Source organism: Rhinolophus sinicus, chromosome 4, assembly GCF_057876585.1.
Source record: "Rhinolophus sinicus isolate RSI-liver-muscle chromosome 4, RSI-T2T, whole genome shotgun sequence".
NCBI lineage: Eukaryota > Metazoa > Chordata > Mammalia > Chiroptera > Rhinolophidae > Rhinolophus > Rhinolophus sinicus.
The window spans coordinates 28,801,975-28,828,294 of NC_142504.1; the positions used below are offsets into that span (position 1 = coordinate 28,801,975).

At 34.4% G+C, this 26,320-nt stretch overlaps 1 protein-coding gene across 4 annotated transcripts in view; it reads right to left on the minus strand.

Moving 5' to 3' along the window:
* Positions 1-26,320, minus strand: part of GLCCI1 (glucocorticoid induced 1) — a 98,665-nt gene that overhangs the window by 20,409 nt on the left and 51,936 nt on the right. The window contains exons 3-6 of one of the 4 annotated variants that reach the window (XM_088797735.1): positions 25,947-26,033; positions 14,321-14,458; positions 7,258-7,374; positions 2,323-2,475 (exon numbers count right to left, since the gene is read on the minus strand). In XM_088797735.1, the coding sequence (XP_088653861.1) occupies positions 2,323-2,475; positions 7,258-7,374; positions 14,321-14,458; positions 25,947-26,033 (495 nt within the window). The remainder of the gene's footprint in view (positions 1-2,322; positions 2,476-7,257; positions 7,375-14,320; positions 14,459-25,946; positions 26,034-26,320) is intronic. The other 3 variants (XM_088797734.1, XM_074340766.2, XM_019729779.3) reach the window with 3 other exon arrangements.

The following is a 26,320-nucleotide window of genomic DNA, read 5'->3' on the forward strand; positions in this document are numbered from 1 at the left end:
AAGGCTTAGAACATTGATATATTTAAAGGACAATTTCCTTTTTTTAGCTACTGGCAGATTCCTTAATGGTGATATTTTGATTTATTAAAACTCTGAGGCATACATAATCATACATCTAAAAATTCTAAACATTATTATTTTAGTTCTAAGTGTGTAAGTTACCCCAGGATAATTTTAAAATGGTTCCTATGCAATTAGAATATGACTTATTTAAAAGCAAAACTGTTAAGTTTTATATTCTAATATAGCTTTGCTTTCAAGTTCTAAAGGAATCAGCAAATATGTGACTGATTTTCTCATCCTCAAAAATTAGACTAATTTCACTTTCTTACAATACTGTTCTTAAATATTACTTATGTAAATAAGGAAACATTTTAATGGTTAACTGCTAAGAGATAGCATAATTTCCAAAGGGTTCCCTTAGGGCATAATAAATATAAAATGAAAATTTAACATGCAATGTCTAAGAGAGTAAAATTGCACAACCATTGGGAGGATAATTTTAGTAATATTTATCAAAATTTAAAATGTACAAATGTTTTGACCCAGCGAGTTCACTGCCAGGAAATTGTTTGCAAAAGTACACAATGTTTTCTAAAGTACTTCTTGTGATAGCAAAAATGAAAACAATCTTTTACAATTCAACAATAAAAAAACAAATGCCCTCCCACAGAGGATTTCTAAATCATGGTACAGTCATATGATGAATCCCTATATATTAGCACACACACACAACCATATACGTAGCGGGTAGGATATGCAGGAAACTATAAATAATGCTCATATATACTAAGCAATACTGAGAGTAGAAAAAATTTTTATTTTTCTATTTTATAAATATAAAATTAAACTGTTTGGATTTTGAGATTTTTTTAACTTTAAATCGGTTATAAAACCTATACATTATTAGATAATGTGTATATCAGATACACATTTGACATAAATTAAATTTCAGTTCCAAAAAAAAAAAATCAATCAGAGATAATTAAGCCAAAGGGTACTTGATGGTTTCTTTTATTGAGAATACCTTTAAAATGTGGTCAAATATAGTTCACATGTAGTAGTGTCCAGATTTCTTTTCTGGGACACAGGTATCTATAAAGTCTTTTTGATTAATTCAAAATGGATTAAAGACCTAAACATAAGAGAAAGCTAAAACTGTAAAAGTCTTAGAAGAAAACAAAATAATAAATCATTGTGCTTTAGATTAGGCAATGGCTTCTTAGACATGGCACCAAAAATACAAAGAGCAACAACAAAAAGAAATCAGACTTTATCAAAACTAAACATGTTGTGCTTCAAAGAATATCAAAAAAGTGAAAAGTGAAAAGACAACCGAAAGCATGGGAGATATTTTCAAGTAATATGTCTAATAACGGACTTTTATCTAGAAAATAAAGAATTTCACAATTTAATAATAAAATAGACAACCCAATTTTAAATTGGGGCAAAGGATCTAAATACACAAATGGCCAACAGCACAAAAGATGCTTGATATCATTAGCCATCAGGAAATGCATATCAACACCATGAAGAGATACCACTAGGATGGCTATAATAAAAGAGACAGATAATTATGAGTGTTGGTGAAGATGGAGAAATTGGAACTGCCTGGTGGGAATGTAAAATAGTGCAGTGCAGTCACTTTGAAAAACAGTCAGGCAGTTTCTCAAAAGGTTAAACAGTTACCATTCCAGCAATTCCACTCCTAGGAATGTACCCAAGAGTGAGGAAAACATGGTCACACAAAAACTCATATATAAATTTCATAGCAGCATTATTCATAATAGCCAAAAAGTAGAAACAATACTAAATGTTCATTAATGGATAACTGGATAAATAAAACCCATACACAACTGAGTATTATTTGGTAATAAATAGGAATGAAGTGCTTATAGATGTTAAAACATAGGTAAAACTTAAAAAAATATTATGTTAAGTGAATAAAGCCAGTTATAAAACGCCACATACTGCAAGATTTCATTTATATGAAACGTCTGGAATAGGCAAATCCATAGCAGGGAAGGCAGATTAGTAGTTGCCCAGGGCTGGGGCCCCTGAAGGGAAATGAGGGATGACTGCCAAAGGGTACAAAGTTTCTTCTGGGGGTGATGAAAATGCTGTAAAATCAATGTTGGTGATGGCTGCACAACTCTATGAATATACTAAAAACCACTGACTGAATTGTACACTTCCAATGGGTAAATTGTATGGTATGTGAATTATATCTAATAAAGCTGTTAATGAAGAAATAAAAACAACTTTTGAGACAGTTCACAATAGTAAAGGAAAAAAGGATTCAAATATCCCATGTAACCTTACCTTGGACACTTCCTCCTTCCCATTATTTTCTTTAATGAATACCTTTTCTAGCTCAGGACTTATTCCTTCTACATTGCAGGGCACACGTGAAACAGATGATTTTGGCACTGATACAGTTGACAGTGGCATGGGGACTGATCTGGATCCAGCAGACTACAAAACAGAAGACGAGGTGGTACCAAATTAGTTGTCATCAAAGAAATCAAAATTAAAGTGCATGGTAAACCTGAAAATAGAAACTCAATGAGCAGAGTTATTTGGACATTTCAAATCCAACATAAATTCAGATACACATACTTAAATTTAGGTTCTACAGTAAGGAAGTAAGGTAAAAATCAGAGTCAAAACAATCCTTTACGTAAGTGTATAGGAATAATTGTATAATGTGTACACTTTTTGCAGTAGAATGGCAGACAGAATCTTCTGACCTGTGTAACTTTTTTTTCCTTTTCTATTTTTACTGAAAAAGCATAGCTGAAATCATGTAAGTTAAGTGTGCTTAACTTACTGAGGCTTGCTTTACTCTACTGTACAGCTCTGTGTGTGCGTGTGTGTGTGTCTGTGTTTCCTGCACTGTGACAATTCCCTTCGAGAATCTTTCACTTCCGTTTTGTCAATCACTTAAGAAAACCTTTTGGATTACTACCCTGTTTCCCCAAAAATAAGACCTAGCCGGACAATCAGCTCTAACGTGCCTTTTGGAGCAAAAATTAATATAAGATCTGGTATTATATTATATTGCATTATATTATTATTATATTATATTATATTACACTATAGTATTATATTATATAAGACCGGGTCTTATATCATAGTAAAATAATATAAGAGGGTCTTGCATTAATTTTTGTTCCAAAAGATGCATTAGAGCTGATTGTCCAGCTAGGTCTTATTTCCAGGGAAACACGGTAAGTAACGTGGCAACAATACCAAGTTCAACAACACTCACTTAACTTTTAGGTTGTTTTCAAAAGTCCTTTGAAAGAGTTCGTAAAAATTAACCACCCCTTATAGCTGCTGTGAGGGTATAAAAAAGTACAAGACAAGACTTTTGATAGGCAAGGAGCTTTATACAACAGAAAGGGAAGAATAAAAATAAAGATGAACAAGGTACAGATAAAAGCAATATATGATCTCTGATTCTGAATGAGTCAAGTTGACCTGTACGGTTCACAATGAGGTGGGCTGCTAATCACTGATTGACACATGAATCACACTCCCACACTTGGCGCTGTGCTCCTGCCATCTGTGGCCTGCTGCCCACTAATTTTCTCCTATTGATGAACGAGCTTTATTCCTATTGAAGTTTTAAGTCTGTCACACATTTGCTGTTTATTTTAGTAGTGCCTATCTTTCTTTCCGTACTTTGATGGTTTTTCATATTTAAACACTTCACCCATCATGATTTATTTTTATGTATGGTGTGAAGTAGTATTTTTTTTCCCCACGCAGTAATCAAACTGCCCCAACATTTCTTTACGGATTCTGTATTTGATTTCCTTGAGCTGTTACCTGATAATCCCTATACAGAGATCCACTTTAGTTGCTATAATTTTATAGTATATTTCAGTATCTTGTAGGGAAAGGCTTTTCAAATGTTCTTTTTTATTAACTGGCATTACTTTTCCATATGAGCCTTGAAAACAATTTTTCAAGTAATAAAACAATTCCTTTTAAATTTCCACTGGAACTCAATTTGTACATTAATTCTGGGAGAATTACTATTTAAAAAATAGCGAACCTTCCCATGCATGAATGTGTTAAGACTTCCCATTTATTAAAAAAAAAACAAAATACAAACTTCCCATTTATGTCTGTATTTTACACTTCATATCCTTAATAAAGTCTGATAGTTTGCATATTTCTTTTAAGTTTAATTCTTGGCATTTTATAGTTTTTCCTTATTTATACTAACATGTTATTGCCAGTTATAACATAATAAATAAATATATATTTGGCTTCTACTTTGACACAAAGTTCCTAAAATTCTTGTAATTTCCTGAGTGACAGGGGTGCTAGTCGCATCTTTTGTTCCAATACTTGGTTTTTGACCACGGACCTTGACACAGAGCTCCTAAATCCCTTAGAGCTTCTTGCGTGATAGAAGCAAGAGTCTTTTATTCTAATGAGGCGACTCTTGGTGGGTTCCTCGATAGCTTCAGAATGGGGGCTAGTCACCAGAAAGACCAAGCCATGATTAGAAGCTTGAAACTTTCATCTTTACCCCCCATCCTCTGGGGAGGGGAGAAATGCTGGGGATTCAGCTAACAGTGGGTCATGCCTATGTGATAAAGCCTCCATAAACATCCCTAAACTGTGGATTCGGAGAGCTTCTGGGTGGTGAACACATATCTATATCCATGGGCCAGAAGGGTGGCGTACCCCAACACTATGGGGACAGAAGCTCCTGTACTTAGGAGCCTCCCAGACCTCACCCTATGTTCCTGTTCACTTGGCTGTTCACCTGTATGTTTTATTATATCCTAACAAATGTGTTTCCTTGAGTTCTATGAGCCATTACAGCAAATTGCTGAACCTGAGGAAGGGGTTGTGGGAGTCCCTTATTTACTGGCAGTTGGTCAGAAGTACAGATGACAACCTGGGACTTGCAACTGACATCTGCAGGCGGGGGCAGTCTTGTGGGACTGAGCCCTTAACCCGTGGGGTCTGTGCTAACTCCAGGTAATTAGTGTTAGAACTGAACTGTAGGACACACTCAGTTGGTGTCTGGAGAGTTGAAGAATTGGCTGGTATGGAAAAAACCCCACACATTTGGTGTCAGAAGTGTTGTAAGTAGAGGGTGCAGTAGTTTACTAGTATAAGACAAACTACTGATTTTTATATGTTTATATTTTACGCAATCACCTCATTAAGTTCTGTTTTTTCTTTTTATTATGAAAAATTATAATCATAAACATAATTAAACAGAATAACATAATGAACCCTAAGGTGCACATCATCCAGCTTCAAAAGTTATCATTTGCCAATCTTATTTTATCTAAACATCCTTTTTTTTTCCTGTTCTTGGAATATTTTTAAAGCACATTCTAGACCTTATATTTCACCTACAAATAGTTCAGTATGTACAGCAAAAGATAATTATTTTTACACATAACAATGAGGCCAAAAAATTCAGTTTAAATTGGGAACAAATATATAAGTCTTTTTTGTTAAGTCAACAAGTCAATAGATCTACTACAAACGCATTACAGAAAAGATGCTTGAAATAAACAAAGTAATAATATATTAATTCTATCAGATTAAGAAGAAAAAGGAAGGCATATATGAATTTTCACTTGAAATGTCTGAGGCTTGCTTGCAAATTGCATGTTTGCTTTATAGCTCTGATGAAATATAAATGGCGTACAATAAAATCCTCCCATTTTAAGTATGCAATTCACTGAGCTTTGCAAATATATTAATATATAATCATCCAATTATGAGTATAATCACATTTTAGAACCTTCTAGCATCCCCCAAATTCCTTAGGGCCTCCCTATAGTCAATTCCTACCTCTAATACTTTCTGCCTCTATAATTTTGCCTCCCCAGAATTTAAAATAACGAATCATACAGTATGTAGCCTTTGCTTCTGGTTCTTTCACTTACCATGATGCTTTTTGAGATTCAACCATGTAAGTAAGTACCAGTAGCTCCTTTCTCTTTACTGTTAAATAGTATTACATTGTATGGATGTATGAAATGTTGTTTATCTATTCACTAGTTGATGAATATTGTTTCCATTTTTGACTCTTATGAATAATGCCTTCATGAACATTGATTGTTTAGTGGACATATGTTTTTATTTCTCATGGACAGATACCAAAGAGTGGAATGGCTAGGCTGTACGGCCAGTGTGTGCTTAACTTTTTAAGAAAATGCCCAACTGTTCTCCAAAGTGTCTGCACCGTTTTATGTTCCCACCAGCAATGAGGGCTGTTCTTGTCATTCCACATCCTTGCCTACACTTGGTATTGCTGGTATCGTCCACTTTCGCTCTCCTATCATTAGTTTTAATAGTTTAGTTCATTCACTTTGATTTTCTAAATATACAACATCATATACAAATAGTGATAATAATTACTTCTTTTTCTCACTCTGCTGTCTACAGCCTCTATGCTACTAGCAAATAATATCAATAATTACAGATATCTATGACTTGTTATCACAACATAAATGCTTCCAGTATTTTATTGGTAAAATCTCACTACATTTGCAGTTAGTCACATTAGAAGGTGTCCTATTTTTAAATAAGCTCTTAATCACATATGAATACTGAGTTTGTATCAAGCATTATTCAGCATCTATTTTGATCTACTGATGCAATGAACTAACCTAATACATTTCCTAATGTTGAACCATCCTTACATTTTTGAAACAACCAATAATTGGACTTTGATACACTACTTGGGTTTCTTCTGCTATACTACTATATTTGATTTGCTAAAATGTACACCAATATTTATAAGTTTATTTGGTCTAGACGAGCCCTTACAAAATTTTGTTCCATGGCATATGTTAGTACATGTTCCTGGGGCGGGGGGAGGGAACAAAACTGTAATCCTCAATTTCTTCACATGTAAAATAGGGGCAAAATATATAAAGAGCTACAAAGATAGATGGGTTAAGGTCCTATTAGGAAGAGTAAATGAGATAATGCCCATAGTTGCTTAGTAGGTGAATGAGCTAGGATTTCATGCCAGGCCAGTATCAATCATCCTTGAGACCATGATACTCTGTTGTATCTGTTATTAAAAAAAGATTATTCATATGGCTAAAAAAAACCCACTTCTTACGCAACTTAACAAACAGTAGTAATTTAGTAGAGCTAGGGATTTACATCATTATTTTTTTTAAATCCTAAAATAATGGATTCTCCCTTTATAATGAACGCTTTAAAAGGAATTACTCAAATCTGGACCGGAAGTTAGCCTACCTGAGTGTGACTGATTGCTATGTGGTTGCCGTGGAGAGGTGACTGCCGGTCCTTCTCCTTACTGTGCCGGCTACTCTGTTTACTACGTTGCAGTTGCTGCCTCAGTTTGGCAATCTGCTTTGGAGAGAGGGGAAGAGACGCAAGAAGAGAACAAAAGTGATTACCAATTTTTAAGTCCTTATTTCTTTAATTTTTGGATATTCATAATTTTTTTCCTCAAAGGTTTCAAGAAGAGATATTTCATAACAGTGATTTATTCTCCCAAGTTCTTATGATTAAGACTACTGAAAACAAAACAAAAATATATGCTACAAATGCTTCACTTGTACAATTTAAATAATGCTGTTGGTAAATACGTACAATAAATTTCCCCAGATTATTTCCGATTTAACCTTTGTAACACCAGAAACATCTGCCTCTTTACTTTTTGTAAGGTGAAAAACTAGTATTTCACATGGCTATCAATTAAAATCAAACCCAATCTTGTAATATAATTTCTAAGTTCCCACCTTATATATACAAAATCCATCTGGTTTACCAATTACTAAACACTTTAAAATTGTAAATCCCATGGCAGTGAAGAAAATCAAAGCATTTCGCATTAGTAACTTATGAGTACTTAATATCTTCCCATATTACTCTTCAGTCATACAACTTTCATTTTCCAGTTTTATCGAGGTATGACTGACATAAACATTCTGTAAGTTTAAGGTGTACAATGTGTTGATTTGCTGTATTTATATATTGCAGAATGATACCACCATAGCATCAGCTAACACCTCCATCCTGTCACATAACTACCATTTCTTTTTGTGGTGAGAACATGTGAGATTTACTCTTAGCAGCTTTCAAGTATATAACACAGTGTTATTAACCATAATGAAAATGCTGTACATTAGACCCCCAGAATTTACTCATCTTATAACTGGAAGTGTACCCTTTGACCAACCCCCATTTCCTCCACCCTCCAGCCCCTGGCAATCACACTCTACTCTCTATTTCTGTAAGTTCAGCTTTTTTTAGGTCCACATACAATTGAGATCATACAGCATCTGTCTTTCCCTGTCTGACTTATTTCACTCAGCATAATGCTCTCAAGGTTCATCCATGTTGCTGTAAATGGTTCCATTCATCCACTGACAGACACATGGCTATAGTCACACAACTTTTAAAAACAAATAAAATTTAGGATTTAATCTCCTAAACGGAACGGTAATACTCCCAGGCATTTACTATAATATGGCTTGGAATTCATGAAACTACTAATGTATTTTAGGTGACATATAATCTACTTAAAGTGTGCTAGACCAGGAGTAAAATATTCCTGAGCATTTTAAAGGGAATCGCTTGCAATTTGGGGGAAGTTATTTAATATTGGTATTATTTTCCTTGTGGAAAAGATGACATCAAGGAACAGCTAGTCCTTGAACAACTATAGTGAGCCCAGTTTTATGTCAATTACTAGGCAAAGTGTAAATACAAAGTTAAAATCTATAAAATCCATTGATTTCCTAAAAGAGATAAAGCAAAATATAACGTAGTTTAATATTAGCTTCTTACGTTGGACAGCCATAGCAACAAAAAGCAAAAAAATAAATAGTTGTTATTAAAGCCTATCAATGCTCAGGGAAGAAAGTGGAAAGGTTGCTGGGAAAACTTATTTTTACCTGCGGCAAATAGAAGAGAAACACGGAAGGAAACCAAGCACCTAAACAAAGGAATAACTTATATCCTTTCTTTTATATTAAGATCCTTTGATTCCTTTAGTTTTTTAAAGGTCTTTGTAGCTGATGGACCTCTCATACAACATCCTTGCAAAGATATACAAATAAGGTTATTATTATTTCTGTTCCCTGTGCTCTGTTGTAGTGACATAACTTTCTTCTAGGGAACATTAACGTTCATGAGAAAAGGGATCAAAATTAGTAAGGTAATTATTATAAATCAAGATACAGTATTCTCTATGATAAAAAATAAATAGAATTTCAAGTTGTACAGTCATTTAATTAGGATAGAGGTGTAAAATTTACTGTTTTCTGAGTATTAATGATGTTTCGTGGTATTTCAAAACTGACAAGAACTTGTATAGAAGAGCTCATAACACTCAGATTCATCAAGGCAATTTATACTTTTTCGTTTTAAAAATATCTTTAAAAATAAAGGTCTTTGAACTATCGAAATAAGCCAGAACATTTTTTATTCTAAACAGCTTTAACAAACCACTGAAAACAAAAAGCATCCTTCATGGTACACACCTTAATACCAATTTAAACTATGCAGCCTTATGGCTTCCACACAATACTGCTCCTCTTTGGAATATAACATGGTTATGCTCTTGTTTATAATGCAGTAGAGATTAGGGTAAAAGTGAAGCTCATCTTCCTAAGTACATATGCTCAGAACATTGTAAGTTTTAGTCAAGAACTGTGTAAAATGAAAGCAAGACACCATAAATCCTCCTTTGCTTCAAATACAGGAGGTTCCTGTGTTACTTGTACCACATTCAGAAGAGGGGCAGACCCACCTACAGAACAACTGTACGTGCTCTCACCTTCCACAGCTTTCACTTAGAGTTTCCCTTCTCTTTTCCCTTTGCTGCTCAAGACCCCATAGCCATCCATGGCCACCTCTTCTCCCTAACGTTGGCACCAGTGGAGAGCAGACACAAAGGGGTCCTCAGGGAGGAAGGCGCAGAAGGAAACTGTAACTCCCCCCCCCCGTCCCCCCCCCCACGCACTCCCATCTCATCCGCAGCCCTGATCCTCTGCCTAAGATAGCCTCTCTACAGCCCACATTCCACTGCGTCACACAGAAGCTTAGTCCTCACCTTGTGGGCCTACGCACCCTGGTTACTATGAAGACATGACCACACAACCTTCCTTTACAAAGGGAACACTGAATTACACTGACTGGATTTTTAAAACTAAACTCTAGATGAATCTTACTTTGTGTTTCTAAATATTCATTAGCTATTCTGTGACCTTAAGAAAAAAATTAAGAATGGACCTTAAGCGTATTATGCTAGGTAAAGTAAGTCAGACAAAGGCACTGTATGATCTCACTTCTGTGTGGAATCTAAAACAAACAACCTCATAGAAACAGAGAGCTGATTGGTAACATTGCCACAGGTGGAGTGGGGGTCAGGAAATGGGTGAAGGTGGTCAAAGGGTACACGCTTCCAGTTATAAGATGGGTAAGTTCTGGGGATGTGATGTACAGCCTGGTAACTATAGTTAACAATACTGTATTGTATATTTGAAAAGTTGCTAAGAGAATAGATCTTAAATGTTCTTACTAGACACAAAAAATGTGTAACTATGTAAGGTGATGGATGTGTTAACTAAACTTTTGGTTGTGATAATTTTGCAATATATACCTATATCAAATCATTAATTACATTGTATACCTTAAACTTATACAATGTTATATATAAATTATATTTTAATAAAGCTTAAAGAAAATTAAGAAAGGAGAGAGAAGCCTTCTTTAAACATAAAGGGGGCACCAAGCACATGAGCTGCCAAGTTTTAAAAAGTTAAGGAATAGTGATCCTGGGCCACACAGGAGAAATAATAATTATAGACAGAAGAATTAGCATTAATTCTCATAAATGAATGGCTAAGTCAGTTGTGAAATTAGATAAACAAAAATCAGGGACTGGACCCACTTCCAATCTGAGAACTAGGAACACATTTTATTGTAAGTTTTTTGAAACCTGATAATGTGCTCTTGTTTGCTATTTTTGTCCTGTTAGTTTCCCCCCACTATTGTGAACATTAAAAAAACAAAATAAAACAAAACTCTTATCCTCAAAAAACTAGTTGAGTACTTTTGCCTCAGGTATTGAAAGAGAGGGAAACGTTTCTCAAAATTAATAAATTAATTCTATTCTACAGTAGGCCAGGAAAAAGAGAAACTTTAAAAGGACTAAGTGGTAGCAGTAAGAAGGGAAGCAGAATCCCAGGGCTTTTGAAAGAAAAGAAAAGAAAAAAAAAATAAAGAGAGCTCAAAACCAGGAAAAAGGAACTTTGCCACTTGTTTTTGTATGAATTACCGCATTCATTTCTCAGTAAAAACAGAGGAGATAGATACTATTATTATCCCCATCTTATAGGTAAGGAAACTGAGAGGTAGAAAGGCTGAAAAACTTGCTAAAAGTTGCAGAATGACCTCACAAGCATGGCGGCTGAGTGACTAGCACTTCATTCATTAGGGTCCCTCCAGGGCTCTGCCCTTGAAGTCACACAAGTAGAACAGGTATGATTCAACAAAGGATTCCCTGCTCAACGCATAAGAGTCACACAGTTAAGTGACAAAACAGATATTGAAACTTAGGAAGTGAGGTTCCAGAGTCAGCTATCTTAACCACAGTTCCATGTTACCTGAAGAAGCAAGTTATTGACTCACAAGGAGTTCAATAAACGGGAATGAAAATTTTGACAACAGCTGAACCAAGGAAAAATCAACACCCAATTGCTAAAGGTATTAACCAGACAGATTTTTCTTCTGAAAATATAGTTTGAGAAGTCATGCGTCTCAAGCTGTTCTTTACTTTTATATGAAAAAAGGGAATACGTGACAAGCTTTAGTGCTTATAAAGATCAAGTGTCTCAAAAGAAATTTTTTGCAGTCTACAGATAAATTTTAAATATCAGACCCCTGGACAGTGTTCAAAGGAATTTAAAAGGTAACATTACCTAATCTAATACTAAAAATAAAAATTTAAAATTCCTTTTTGCCTTTCCATAAATACGAATAATCAGTGTTATTTCCCTGTTTGTCTTTAAAGAGCCAACAGGCAAACCCTAACGAACCCTAATTACTATTCATTCAGCCCCAAGATAATCAAATGAACAAACATAGGTACATGTATGCATGAACGTGCATCTATGAAGAGCACACACATGTGCACGCACATATACACACACAGGGAGAGGTCACCTGCACGCACATCAGCCCTCACACACGCACAGACAGATACGCTTGCCCACACACAGACTCACAGAAACCTGCCACTGCAGGAACAGACAGACAGAGATACTCCTACACACAGGTTCATCCCCACAGACACAGCTAGCTTTGGGACAAATGCTATACATACAAAACAACTTACAGTATAGCAGTGTATTTATAACTACCAATATGACATGCTTGTCAGTAGAGGCATGTTAATGGTACCAGACTAACATTTAAAAAACAGTTCACGAACCCACGTGGTCCCACAGATGTATTATATCTCTTTTACAGACCAGCAAACACTCTCAAAAATAAAGTACCTTTCCCAATGTAACACAGCTAATAAACGGCAGACCCAGTCCTTTAATTCGTAATCTCTAATTCGTAACCTCTATTACCTACTAACACTGTTGAAAATAATACTAGGTTAATGTTCAACTGCAAGTAACTACCAGTCACTAGTGTGTATTGGCTCATAATCTCAACCACTTTGCAAGTAACTTCCTTACTTAATGCTGGAGATATTGCAAGATGTGAAACTGAAATAAAGATGAACAAAAATTTGATGAAGCAATTAACTGACTACATAGTAACCTGATAAGTTTCCATTTTTTCGATAAGTAATTTGTATGACCTTAAAAATTGGGTACAATTTAAATATTGAAAAATTATAAAACTTCTTTATAACTCAATTTAATATGGATTGAGACAGAGACTTTATTAGATAAACATATGTATTTTTAAAAGGCTTATCACATAATTCCTTTGATTTCAAGGGGATAATCAAAATTCTCCAGACTGTTGTCTTTTAGGTCCAGAGAAAATATTGAAATTATTTTCCCCTACTACAGCATGATAAAGTTGTTTTTTTTTAACACCCAAAACTAACAGAATATTTGGGAAAATGATACACTCTTAGTAAAAGCATAAGGAAATGTTTATTTTTCTTACATAAAAAAAGGAAGACCACATCAATAATATCTATTAGTCATCATTTGATCAGAAGTGAGAAACATCCCTAATCATTTCACTTACTGTTCCCGATGGTTCCCTCTAAGAAAAGCTATCTTACTAATGAGAGGAGGGCTTATTTGTGAGATAAAAAGCAACCCATGATTTTTCCTTATTTCCACTGAAGGATTTAAGAAAGTAAACCCACTTTTTTCATTTATCTTTATCTAACTCAGAATAGAAAAATAATCAAAACAACAACACAATAGTATTATTTATAGTAATAGTAATAGAATGTCACCCTCTGGGATAAAGAGGTTTGCTTACTGCTTACTATAAAAACAGTGGATTCCCCAAGTTCTGGGTTTCTCTCCTGTAATGTGCTCTACTGTGTGTGCAGGCATCCATTTCAGCCCTCCCCATCACTTTCATGGGACCTGGGATTCAGGGGAACCAATGCAAACTTGATTGTTTTGATACTTGCTGTGCTGTGAATAATAAAGTCCACTGTCTCTGAACTAGGAGTCTCATGCCTCTGTCAGCATCCATGAAAGAGTAAAAGACAAACTTCTTAGGCAGTAAGCAGGAAAAAATCAAATCTGAGAGGGTGTATTTCCTTCTTTAACTCAAATGAAGAAAGAGGAGTTTTAATGGAACAGCTTGGAAAGATCGATGTATGTTCCCCACAAATAAGGGAACATGAGGAACTAATATCTGACTCCCACTCCAGATACTGAAAATGTTGAGCTAGGCTAAATGTTAAGATTTACTCTTACATCAGAATCAGACTTAAGCTCCTAGACATTAACCAGACCAAAAAATGTGTGAGAGTTTCCCTGGAACCATTTGGGAAATTTGAGTACAAGAGTCATTGTGGAGGGTTGTCTTAGGTCTTATGTAAGAGGACTATCTAGAACAGGAAATGGAGCTCAACAGCTGAAAAATTCTGTTTCTAGAATGCTAGAAGCTAACGAGACAGTAAGGAACTCACTAACCCAGAAAGATAGAACGGCAGGTCAGAGATGTGCAACAAGGGATTGCCAAAGAACCCATGAAATTACAAAAGACAGTTGTAAAACTCTGTCAAGCCCAGGGAATATAAAAGCATTATAGAATAGTAGTACGAGTCAAGTAGGAACATTTCTTTTCCCCTTACCTTTCCCTCTCTCCCCCATGCTCCAGCTCCAGAGGGGTCAGAAACAGTAGCTATGGAGTTAGGAAGGAGGTGAGCAAGAAACAGAAAAGGAGCCTCCAGGATCCCTTCACCCATGAAGTCACCCAGCTGTAGCAGGCCCTAGTTGGGAGAAGAAGAGTAGCTATAACCATGAAAGAAGTTAGAGCTTTGACTATTGTAAGAGACTGGAAAGCATGCTCACTTGAAAGAACCCACAAGTGTAAGAGTGATCCAATTCTGGTTTTGTACCACGGGCAGGAAATGAACTTCTCTTACCGAATAGGACAGTGGGAAGTAACAGAAAGTCCATTAGAGATCATCCCTTAAAGTCTTAGCTGCTTCTCCTAATATGTAATTGTTCTTTAAGAAGTAGATTATCTACTGTTCCTTTTGAAATTCTAGATGCTTACACAGTATTGAGCATACAGTCTTATTCGTTTGATGTTATTCCATTAATAAACACATGCCACTAAGGGCTAATGATGTATGTTAAAACAATGTCTTAAAAATTTACCTTTCTTCTCTTTTACCTCTACTAAATACCATGTTTTCCCAAAAATAAGACCTAGCCGGACAATCAGCTCTAACGCGTCTTTTGGAGCAAAAATTAATATAAGATTTGGTCTTATTTTACTATAATGTAAGATTGCATCTAAAATAATATAATATAATATAATATAATATAATATAATATAATATAATATAATATAATACAATACAATACTGGGTCTTATAAAATATAATATCATAAAATACTGAGTATAATATAATATAATACCAGGTCTTATATTAATTTTTGCTCCAAAAGATGCATTAGAGCTGATTGTCTGGCTAGGTCTTATTTTCGGGGAAACATGGTGTATAGAAATCAAGCACCATAAAAAGTAGTACTAATTAAATTTTTATGATTTACTTAGCAGACATCCTAAACTCTAGTTATGCTGTATAAATTAATTTTAAATTGTGCTGATATAAACAGGGAACCACATATCTAACCAATGGAAAAGTACACTTGTACATTTGTGTAGTTTGTAAAATCTAAATAAAGGTTGGGTCAACAACTCCTCAGTACACGCAATTCAAAGGAAGAAAATTAATCTTTTCATAAAGGAAAATGATGTCTCACTTGAATTCATTTCCTTAACATGGACACAAACCACAACCTCACTATAAATTGGTATCAATTACAGTTTCTGATAAATGTATCGATAACCTGATTGCCTTTTTTTTGTAGGTAATTTGCTTTTTTTCCTAATTGCAAGGAAGTGTGTGTGTGTGTGTGTGTGTGTGTGTGTGTGTGTGTGTCCTTGATTTACAATTCCGTTACACTATACCCAAAGGTCAGAATATTTTTCTTTGTCCTGTTTTTCCTCCAGGAACCTGGAGGAAACATAAAGATACACATTGCTCACCAAATCTAGCTGATTTTCAACCTTAAAAAAATTTCTCTTCCCTGATGCTAATTATTGCTACATTCTGGAACTCCTAAGTCCATCTATTTTCCATGTTTCTTAACTTCTTCATGTTTAAACTTCTTTATCATTTTGTTCTATATTTTACCTGATTTGCTCATTCATGACCATCATCCTTTCAATTTTCAGTTGAATCTTCTGATTCACTAACGCTCTCTTCTGCTATGTCAATTTAATCCACTAAAGAGTTTTTCATTTCACAACTTTTGTTATTTACAAGATTTCAAATGGACCTTTATCATTCCACCTGTTCTTATTTACTCCTATTCTCATTGGGAGTTACTATTGCATTTGGAATTCTTAAACATTTTTATGTTTAAGTTCTTTCTTGGGACTGTGTTCTTGTCCTTCTTTCCTCAGATGTGAATGGTCCTATTTACTGTATCAGTTGTCTCTTATGGCAACAGATTCCTTATATTCCCTGAAATACCTGTTTGCAAGCTCACTTTATGTGGAAGTTTTATCTTTTATGAGCTCTTTCTCACCATGTTGTTTCATGGTTGCTCAGAATAGCACTCTGGAGTTGCACAGCTTCTGAGCAGGTCTTAAATTAGGAAGACTGGGCCTCTGGTCCCCACCTGGGTAGAGCTCTATTCCAGGTGACTCACACACACACACACACACACACAAACAACATATGGTTACTATGTATTTCCATTTTTGCACAGCTGCTCTCTGGCCCACAGGAAAACACCAACAGTGTCACATGGAATTAATCTCCACCCTAGTTTTACTGCCTAGAAACATGGTCCTAGTTCCTTGCTTTACACACAGAGTCCAGTTCCAATCTCCCACCACTTGCAAGATGCGTTTGGTGCTCTTAAAATGTGTAGAAATCTATATACTCTCTTAAATTTGGCTTAAAAATTTTCCCATTAGCCCCAGGGAACATGAGCGAGCCAGGTTTCCATGAGCCAGGCAGCACTGCCATCCACTCACCACAGAGGATTCCCTTTCTTTTGCGGCCCGCAGGGGTTTTCCTTGCCTTAAGGTAGCTAGAACATATTTACGTATTTCTTTAAAAACTTTCACATTGCATCCTTATAAACTTGGAGCAAAGTGGAGGCAGATTATACAGGTGCTTTCTCTGACATCTTAATCAGAAATCGTGATGCAAATTATCTCAGGGGGAGAGTATGTATGTGACTCAGGAAGAATGGATGAAGTTGAATTTGATCCTATGACAAGAATGCAGGTCAAGTTATTTTTTAAAAACACTGGATTTTGCTAGTGTACAATGTTTTAAAATGTTACTGTTTCAATAATAGTTTTCACTTTTCATAATTTTCTGAAATTCCAGTTCTGTTTTCTATTATAAATATTCTTTTTACTTTTAGTCTTCACCCATGTATTCTTATAATTTTTCCAGCCACAGTTATATATCATATAGAATTTAACATCTTCATGACATATCACAGAAATCCCAACAGTCTTTTACATCTATTCCTTTTTTTCATCTTTACTAAGGTATAATTTACATTCCCTTAACTTCATCCATTGTGAGGGTAAAATTCAGTAAGTTTTAATCACTTTGTAGAGTTGTATAACAATGCAATGCAGTTTTAGAACTTTTTTCATCACATCCCAAATTTGCTTTGACTCTATTTGTGGCCACGCACCACTTCTGCAGCCCCACTCCCAGCCACATGCAACCACTGTAAGGGCTTTTTTCACCTCTATACACTTGCCTTTTCTGGCATTTCAATGTAAATGGAAACATATAATATGTAGTCTTATTCATCTGGCTTCTTTCACTTAGCAGAGATTGGCAAACTACAATCTGCAGGCCAAATCTAGCTTGCCACCTGTTTTTGTAAATAAAATTTATTGGAACATAATCACGTCCATTCCATATTGTCTGTGTCTGCTTTCACACTACAACAGCAGAGCTGAGTAGCTGCAGCAGAGAGAATATGGCCCACAAAGCCTAAAATATTTTCCATCTGGCCGTTCCCAGAAAAAATTTGCTGACCTTTAACTTAGGGAAATGTTTTTGAGATTCATTCACATTGTAGCATGTATCAGTATTTATATCCAGTATATCGTTTCTTTTTATTGCTGAATAGTATGCCATTGCATGAATATACCACATTTTGTTTATCCATTTACCTATTGGTCGGTATTTTCCACTCTTTAGTTGTTCTGGATAACTCTGCTATAGACAATTATGTACGTGTCTCAGTGAAGACATGTATTTTCACTTTTCTTATACAGATTCCTAGGAACGGAATTGCTGGGTTACATGCTAAGTTTCTGATTAATTGTTACAGAAACTGAGAAACTGTTTTCCAAAGTGGCTGTACCATTTTATATGCCCAACGACATTTGAGGGTTCCAGATTCTCTTTATTCTCGCCAACATTTGGCATTGTCTGTCTTTTAAATTACAGTTGTAGTTGGTGTGTAGTTGTATCTCATAAATTAAATTTGTATTTCTCTAATGACTAATGCTGAACAACTTTTGCCATCTATACATCTTTGGTGAAATACTTCTATTCAAGTGTCTTATCTATTTTTAAGTGGGTTGTTTTATTATTATAGACTTGTATGAGTTCCATATACATTCTGTGTATAAGCTCTATATTTCTATCAGATATATGATTTGCTAATATTTCTTCCAGTCTGAGGCTTGTCTTTGCATTCTCTTAGTAGTGTCTTTTGAACTGTAAATGTTCATTTTAATAAAGTTCAACCTTTTTTTCTTTTATGGCCTTGCTCTTGGAGTTGTATCTAAGAATGTATTGCCTAATCCAAGATCTTCCAGAAGTTTTATAATTTTAGAGCTTATATTTAGGACTGTGATCCATTTTGAGTTAATTTTTCTCTACGGTGAGAGTCAATGACTTAAGTTTTTCCTTACATATGGGTATACAATTATCCCAGCACCATTTGTTGGAAACACTCTCCTTTTCAATTGAATTATGTTGGCACCTTTGTTGAAAATCAATTGACCGTAAATATAAGGGTTTATTCCTGGCTTTACAATTTGATCCATTTATCTATATGTCTTCCTTTATGCTGACACTTTGCAAACTTCATTAATGTATATTTATAAGAAGTATTAAAATTATGTAATTAAGTCCTTCAATTATTTTCCTGGCTTTCAAAATTATTTTGGCCATTCTAGGTCCTTTGTATTTCCTCATAAATTTTAGAATTACCTCGTCAATTTCTACTAAAACCAAAAAATCTGGGATTTTAGTACAGATTACTGTGAATTAATACTGAGTGTTACAATCCATGTACAAAGTCAGTCTTTCCATTTACTTAAATCTTTAATTTGTCTAGCAATGTTTTGTTGTTTTCAATGTACAAGTCTTGCACTATTTTGTTGAACTTATGCCTAAATATTTTAATCTTTTTGATACAACTATAATAAACTGTTTCCTTATTTTTTGGATTGCTCATATCTAGTATCTAGGCATACACTTGATTTCTGTATATTGATCTTGTATCCTGCAACATTACTGAACTTATTAGGTCTAGTAATGTATTTGTATATTCCCTACAAGTTTCTACATATAGCATCATGTTACCTGTGAATAAAGGCAGTTTTACCACATCCTTTACAATCTGGGTATTTTATTTATTTTTCTTGCCCGATTGCACTGATTAGAGAACCTCTTGTATGATACTGAACAGAAGTAATAACAAGGTGACAGGGGACATTATTGCCTTGTCTCTGATCTTAGGAGGAAAGCCTTCCAGCTTTCACTATTAAATATATTATTTGTATGTTCTTCATAAATGCCCTTTATCAAGCAGGTAATGTTCTTTTTTTTATTTCTGGTTTGTTGATTTATTTTTTTCCATGAATTGATATTGGAGTTTGGAACACATTTTCTCTGACTCTACTGAGATGATTATATGATTTTGTTCTTTATTTTATTACTATAGCTTATTACATTAATTGAATTTCAGCTCTTAAACCAACTTTGTATTCCTGGGACAAATCCCACTTGCTCATGGTGTTCAATCCTTTTAATATGTTGCTGGATTTGGTTTGCTAATAATTTGTTAAAAGCTTTGCATCTATATTCAAGAAAGATTCTAGATCAATAGCTGCAATTTTATTTTTTTGAGATGTCTTTCCTTGGCTTTGAAATCAGGTTAACTATGACCTAATAAAATAAATTGGAACTATTTCATTCTCTTCTATTTTCTGAAAGAGTTTGTGAAGTATTAACATTATTTTTTCTTTGAATATTTGATTAGAATTCACCAAATATGATACGGGGATTTTCTTTTTGGAAAGATTTTTAATTGCTCATTCAATTTCTTCACTTGTTACAAGTCTATTTCTATTTGTTCTTAAATCAGTCTAGGTAATTTGTTTCTTTCTAGTAATTTGTCTTTCTAAAAAATGTATTATCCATTTCATCTTAGTTTCTAAATTGATGACATAAAGTTGATCAAAATATTTCTATATATTACTTTTAAATTCTGTAAGGTTGGTATTAATGTCACCCCTTCCACTGCTGATTTTGGTAATCTGTGTCTTCTTTTTAACTTGGTCAGTCTAGCTAAAGGTTTGTCATCTTTGTTGATCTTTTCAAAGAACCAAGTTTTAGTTTAATTGATTTTCCTCTCATAGTTTTGTTTCATTGGTTTCTGCTCTATTTTTATTGTCTCTTTCCTCTGCTTCCTTTTGGTCTGGTTTGCTCTTCTTTTTCTCGTTTCTTAAAATGGAAGCTTGGGTACTGATTTGAGAATTTTTTTGGTTTTTCTTATGTACACATTTAAAGGTATAAATTTTCCTTGAAGTACTGTCTTAGCTGCACACATAAATTCTAAGTTGTCTTTCTCTTTGTATTCATTTAAATATTTTAAAATTTCCCCTGTTATTAGAAAAGCATTGTTTAATTGACAAACACTTACAGTTTTCTAAGATTTCTTTCTGTTCCAGAATTCCAACCTTTTGTAGTCTACTAAGACTTGTTATATGGTCTATCCTAGAGAATATTTAACACATGTTTAAATAGACTGTGTATTCTGCAGTCACTGGGTAAAGTTTTCTATATATGTCAGTTAGGTGAAGTAGATTGATAATGTGTTTGAAGTCTTCTATCTGCTTTCTGATTTTCTGTCTAATTAGTTGTTCTATCAAGTATTGAGAACGGGGTTTTGAAATCTCCAATTAACACATTTTTTGCGGGAAACGAGTAAACTCGTCATATCGCTTTTTATACCAAAGCGCGGGAGACGAGTTAACTCGTTTTGTTCCGCTAAGCGGTGGGGCGCAGGAAACTTGTAAACAAGGGCGCCAAACGGGTGACGGACTACGCATTATCTATTGTCAGTGGTACCCTATGCATCTACCTGCCGATACAATAAATTTGGGACCGAACAAAAACAATAGCCATAAAAATAAATAGCGGTAATATTTACAAAAAAAAAAAGACACAATGATTCCAACAAAGGATTTAGTTTTTGCATTTCTGTTCGTTTCTCCAGTGACTCCATTATACTGCTTTCGTTCGGACGTCTTACTTTCGTGTTTCTGAGTTCATTCTGCTTTTATAAAACATTTTTTGTTTTAAATTACTGAAATTTCGTACAAAATACCTAGCTACTGTTGTGATTGGTGCAAAATCATAGTTTTTTTTGAACTGCCTCTAGTTTCTTTTCTGATAAATACTATTTTTGAAAGTGATAATTTTATTATCCCTGGACATGAATCAAGATACATACGAGAGTGACGATGAATCGTTTGTTGACAATTTATCTAATTATTCCTGCCAAAGTGAAAAGGTACCGCAGTGAAACGCGGTACATGTGCAAGTTTTGTAATGTACCCCTGCACAAAGGAAAGTGTTTTGAACGCTACCACACAGTGAAGCACTATTAGGTTATAGTTTTTTTTATAAGATCTGTTGAAAATTTCGAAAAAATATTGTAATTTTGTATACATAAAATTATTTTGATTGTGAGTGTTTTTTTCTATGTTTACCTAGAATGTAGTAATTTTGTGTACATAAAAAATAGAATAACACATATTTTGCAAAGTAAATAAATAGAGACCTCTTTTTAAACTAAAATACTGAAAGTTTCATAGAAAAATATCAAATAGATCGAAAGATATGAATATTTTACGGAAAGTCTAATTTTGGCGAGAAAATGTCAAAAAAGCCCCGCGTTACGACGCAATTTGGCGGGAAAATGCCTGCTTACAAAGTGTTAATATTGTAGAAATTGTATTTCTCCTTTTACAGTCTTGCTTCATGCATTTTGTTATTGTTAAATGTATACACCATTTATGATAGTTATACCCTTCAGATGTATTGACCTTTTTATCATTATGAAAAATGCCTCTATTTGTCTTAAGTGGTATTTCTTGTCCAAGTCTAGTTTGTCTGACAAGCTTTCTTATGATAACTGTTTACATTGTACGTCTTTTCCCATCTTTTTATTTGCATCTTTCAATCTAAGGTGTGTTTCTTAGACAGCATGTAGCTCATGATTGGATTTACTTCTGCTGTTTTGCTCTTCAGTTTCTATTTGTGTCACATCTTTTTTTCATTCCTGTTCTTCCTTTACCGCTTTCTTTTGTGATGTTTTTTAGTGTACCATTTTAATCCACTCTGATATTTTTACTTTCTATTTTGTTATTTTCTCAGCAACTGCTATAGGGATTATAATATACCTCTTAATTTATCACAATCTACTTCAAAATAATACTTAATTCCACTAAAATAAAAACTGTATGTCCTTCCCTTTGCCCTTCTTCTGTGTTGTCTTATATACGTATATTTCACATATATATATGTTATAAACCTATGATAATAGTGTTACATTGTTTCATGTGATCTTATGTGTTTTAAATATGTGGAAAAATGGAAAAAATATATATTAATGGACTCTTTCATATTTACCCATTGACTTACCATATCTAAAACTCTTCAATTCTTCCTATGGGTTTGAATTAGGATCTGGAGATTTCCTTGAATATTTCTTATAAGACAGTCTAGTAGCAGGGAATTCTCTCAATCTTTCTTTACCTGGGAATACTTCATTTCACCTTTATTTTAGAAGACTAGTTTTTCTGGATATAGAATATTTGGTTGACAGTTTTTCTTTCTTTTAGCACTTTGAATATGTCCTGATTTATGGTCTCCACTGTTTCTGATAAAAAGTCAGCCTTTAAAAGAATTATTGGTTCCCTATGTGAAATGAGTGTTTTGTGTGTTTTTTTTATTCCAGCTTTCTAAATTTTCTCTTTTCCTTTGGATCTCAGCAGTTCAACTATGATATGTCCATGTGTGGCTCTTTTTATGTTTTCCTGCTTGGGGTTTGTTGCGCTTCTTGAATCTACAGATTTTTCCCCCCATCAAATCTGGAAAGTTTTCCACCATGATTTCTTCAAATAGTTTTTAACTCCTGTCTTTTCTCTCCTGTGTCTCCCATTTCATGTATGTGTATGTACTTAATGTTTTCCCACAGGTCTATGAGGGTCTTTCGGTTTGTCTTCAATCTTTTTCTCTCTGGCATCAGGGTGTATAAATTCTACTGACATATAATTAAATTCACTGATTCTTCCGCCATTTCAAATCTCCCATTGAGCCATCTAGTGACTTTTTAACTTTAGTTACTATACTTTTCAGAGTTTTTGTTTGTACCTTTTCTTATAATAACTCTCTTGTGAAAATTCTTTATTCATTGAATCACTGTCATCCTACTTTCCTTTAATGCCTTAGACTTGGTTTTCTTTACGTCTCTGAACATATTTATAATAGCTGTTTGGATATTTTTGTCTGCTAAATCTAATATATGGAGACACAGATATAGTTTCTATTCACTGCTTTTTTTTCTTAAGTATGGGTCACACTTTCTTGTTTCTTTGTATATCTCTAACTTTTTAGTTGAATGTTGGACATTTTAGATAATATATTTTAGCAACTCTACAATCTTATTTTCTCTGAGGGCAGTTGTTGCCTCATCTGTTTGTATTTTAATAACGATGGACTAAAAGCCTGTTTTTGACATAATGTGTGGTCACTGATGTCTATACTCCATTATTTTACCCCTCATTTTTCTTTTTAAGGCTGGTCTTTTTAAAACCTTTCAAAAATTGTCTCCAGTTTTCACCTTAGTGTTCAGCCAGAGACTGATCAGAAATTTTACTCAAACATCTCAAACCAGTAAGTCTTCCACTCCCAGGATGATATTTGTGTGTAGAATAAGGAATGCATTCAAAGTCTAAACGTTTTACAAGTTGGTCCCAGGTTTTATTATCTCTACTCCTGCGTAAAGCTCCTCTCTATATATCCTTAGGTTCAACTGACCCGTGAGGCATGGGTGGCTTGGGCCCACTTCATTCTTGCTGGGCATATGCCTCCAGCCAACCTGGGATATATGGTGAATTTATCAAGCCCCCATGACTGTCTTGCCTCCTATGACTCTATAAAATCTCGCTCCTCCATGAGTCTACTGCTTGCCACAAACTGGACCACAGCCTAACACTAGTGGAGCCACTGGCACTCCCTGTTCTTTTGCAACATAAGGTCACTATTTTAATCAAAATATCCAAGTGCTCTCTCATCAGCAGGGACAGCAAAACTCCTGCTTTTCAAGGCCTGCCTCATCCTGGTTGAAATGCCACACCAATAAAGCTGGGGATGAGGAAGAAGGGAAGAAGAGTAGCACCGGATAAGAACAATACAAACGTGTGTTATTCTCCCCTGGGCACAGTTTTCATGAATGAAGCTTCTCAATTTGTTTGGTTGATTTCCAGAGTACTGAATTAGTTGTTTTATCCAGCTTTATGATTGCTTTGGGGGAAAGCAATCAAATCTCTCACTCGGTCATGTCAGCCATTCCTTTTTTTAATAGTGCATATCAAGTATTGCTGTAGTCCAAAGTTCAACTATGCCAAATCTTGGTTACAACTTTGAGACTGTATTTACCTCTGAGATAAAATTACAAGTTCACTTTTTTTGTTATTCACATTTTATGCATAGATATGTAGCTACTTTAGACTAAATATTTTCAACTCAGCTTCCTTTCTCTTTTTTTGCTACTGGGAAAAACTGATTTTGTGCCTATGTGTTTATGTGTAGGGTAAAAAGAAGTTGAGGATTGCTCTACATCAACATTATAAAGAAGCTACTAAAAATATAATACAGTCACAGGTAAAATCATGCTAATAGACTAGATCTACTTAGTCTAGATACCACAATGTATGCAAGATACTGATAACCCATGGTATATGAAAATGATACTGAAAGGAAACTGTGGCATATGAAAAGTATTTGAAAGAAATGTCAATGTTTGCGCTGGAGATAAATACCATATGGTTAGCCTCTCAAATATTTAAAGTAAACTTATACAATAATACAGAGGGCAGAGTCAAAATTAAGAGGTATAATTCTGAGTTCAAGATCCAAAGTAAACTATTTAACAACTTAAGCTAAAACAACTGAACCGGTTTGGTTCTCTTGCAAAGTGATGAGCTTCCCTGACTGAGAATGACAGTAACAGAGCAGACGACCATCTTTTTAAGGCGTGTTTACATAGGAGATAAACTAGATGACCTTTCAACTCTAAGTTTCTATTGAAACAAATAGAGAAAATTATAGATAGATAGATACAGGAAAAATAATCTAAAATATACATAAAGGTGATCATAATTTGGATTACTCATAACAAATAAGGGAGTAGGTCATGAAAACTATTTCTAAAAGATACAAGTTCGACTGTCCCATAGGATCTCAAAGAGCAACAATATGCCGGCTTTCACAACAAAGCTATGTATTAGAAGCAGCAAACACTTCCCTACCATTGTACAAAGCCATGATCTATAGTTCTGGTTGCTATAACTCAAAAACAAGAAAGCTGAAGTGGGAACAAAACATAATGAAAATGAAGAAGATCTAGAGATGATTACATAAAATCGGAATTCATTCTGGAAAGGCAAAAGCTGAGAGGATGCAGAGCAAATATTTATAAAGAACATGAAGGGCACAGGTAAGGTAAACTCAGACTTGTTGACTAAAATGTGGAAGGCAACCCTTAAACTCTGAAAGAGGTAAAGTTAGTACAAATAAAGGAAGTACTATAATACTCAGGAAGTACTATAATACTGTAAGATAATTTGCTAGGACCAAAATAGGTTGCAGACTGAAAACAGAAATAACTTACCTCTTTCAGTTGATCAGCACTCCCCCATGATGCAGAACGTTGATGTGACCTCTTTTCTGCTCCCTCTTCTGCCCAGCAGCTAGGTGTCTTTAAAAAAACAAAACAAAAAAGAAGGAATTTTGTCTTTACTCCTTATTCTCACAGCAACTCAAAATCTTACCGTATACCAGTGAAGGGGCTGTACTAAATACTAAAATCCTTTAAACACTAAGATTTTCATGACTTTGTAAAATACTTAAAGCATTCTGTCCTATTCTGAATTAGACATGATTAATTTAAGATGTCTCTAAGTAATGTTACTCAAAACATTTTATTTTTCACATCAACATTAATAAAATACTAAAATGTAATAAAAATGCTAAATCCCAAACAGT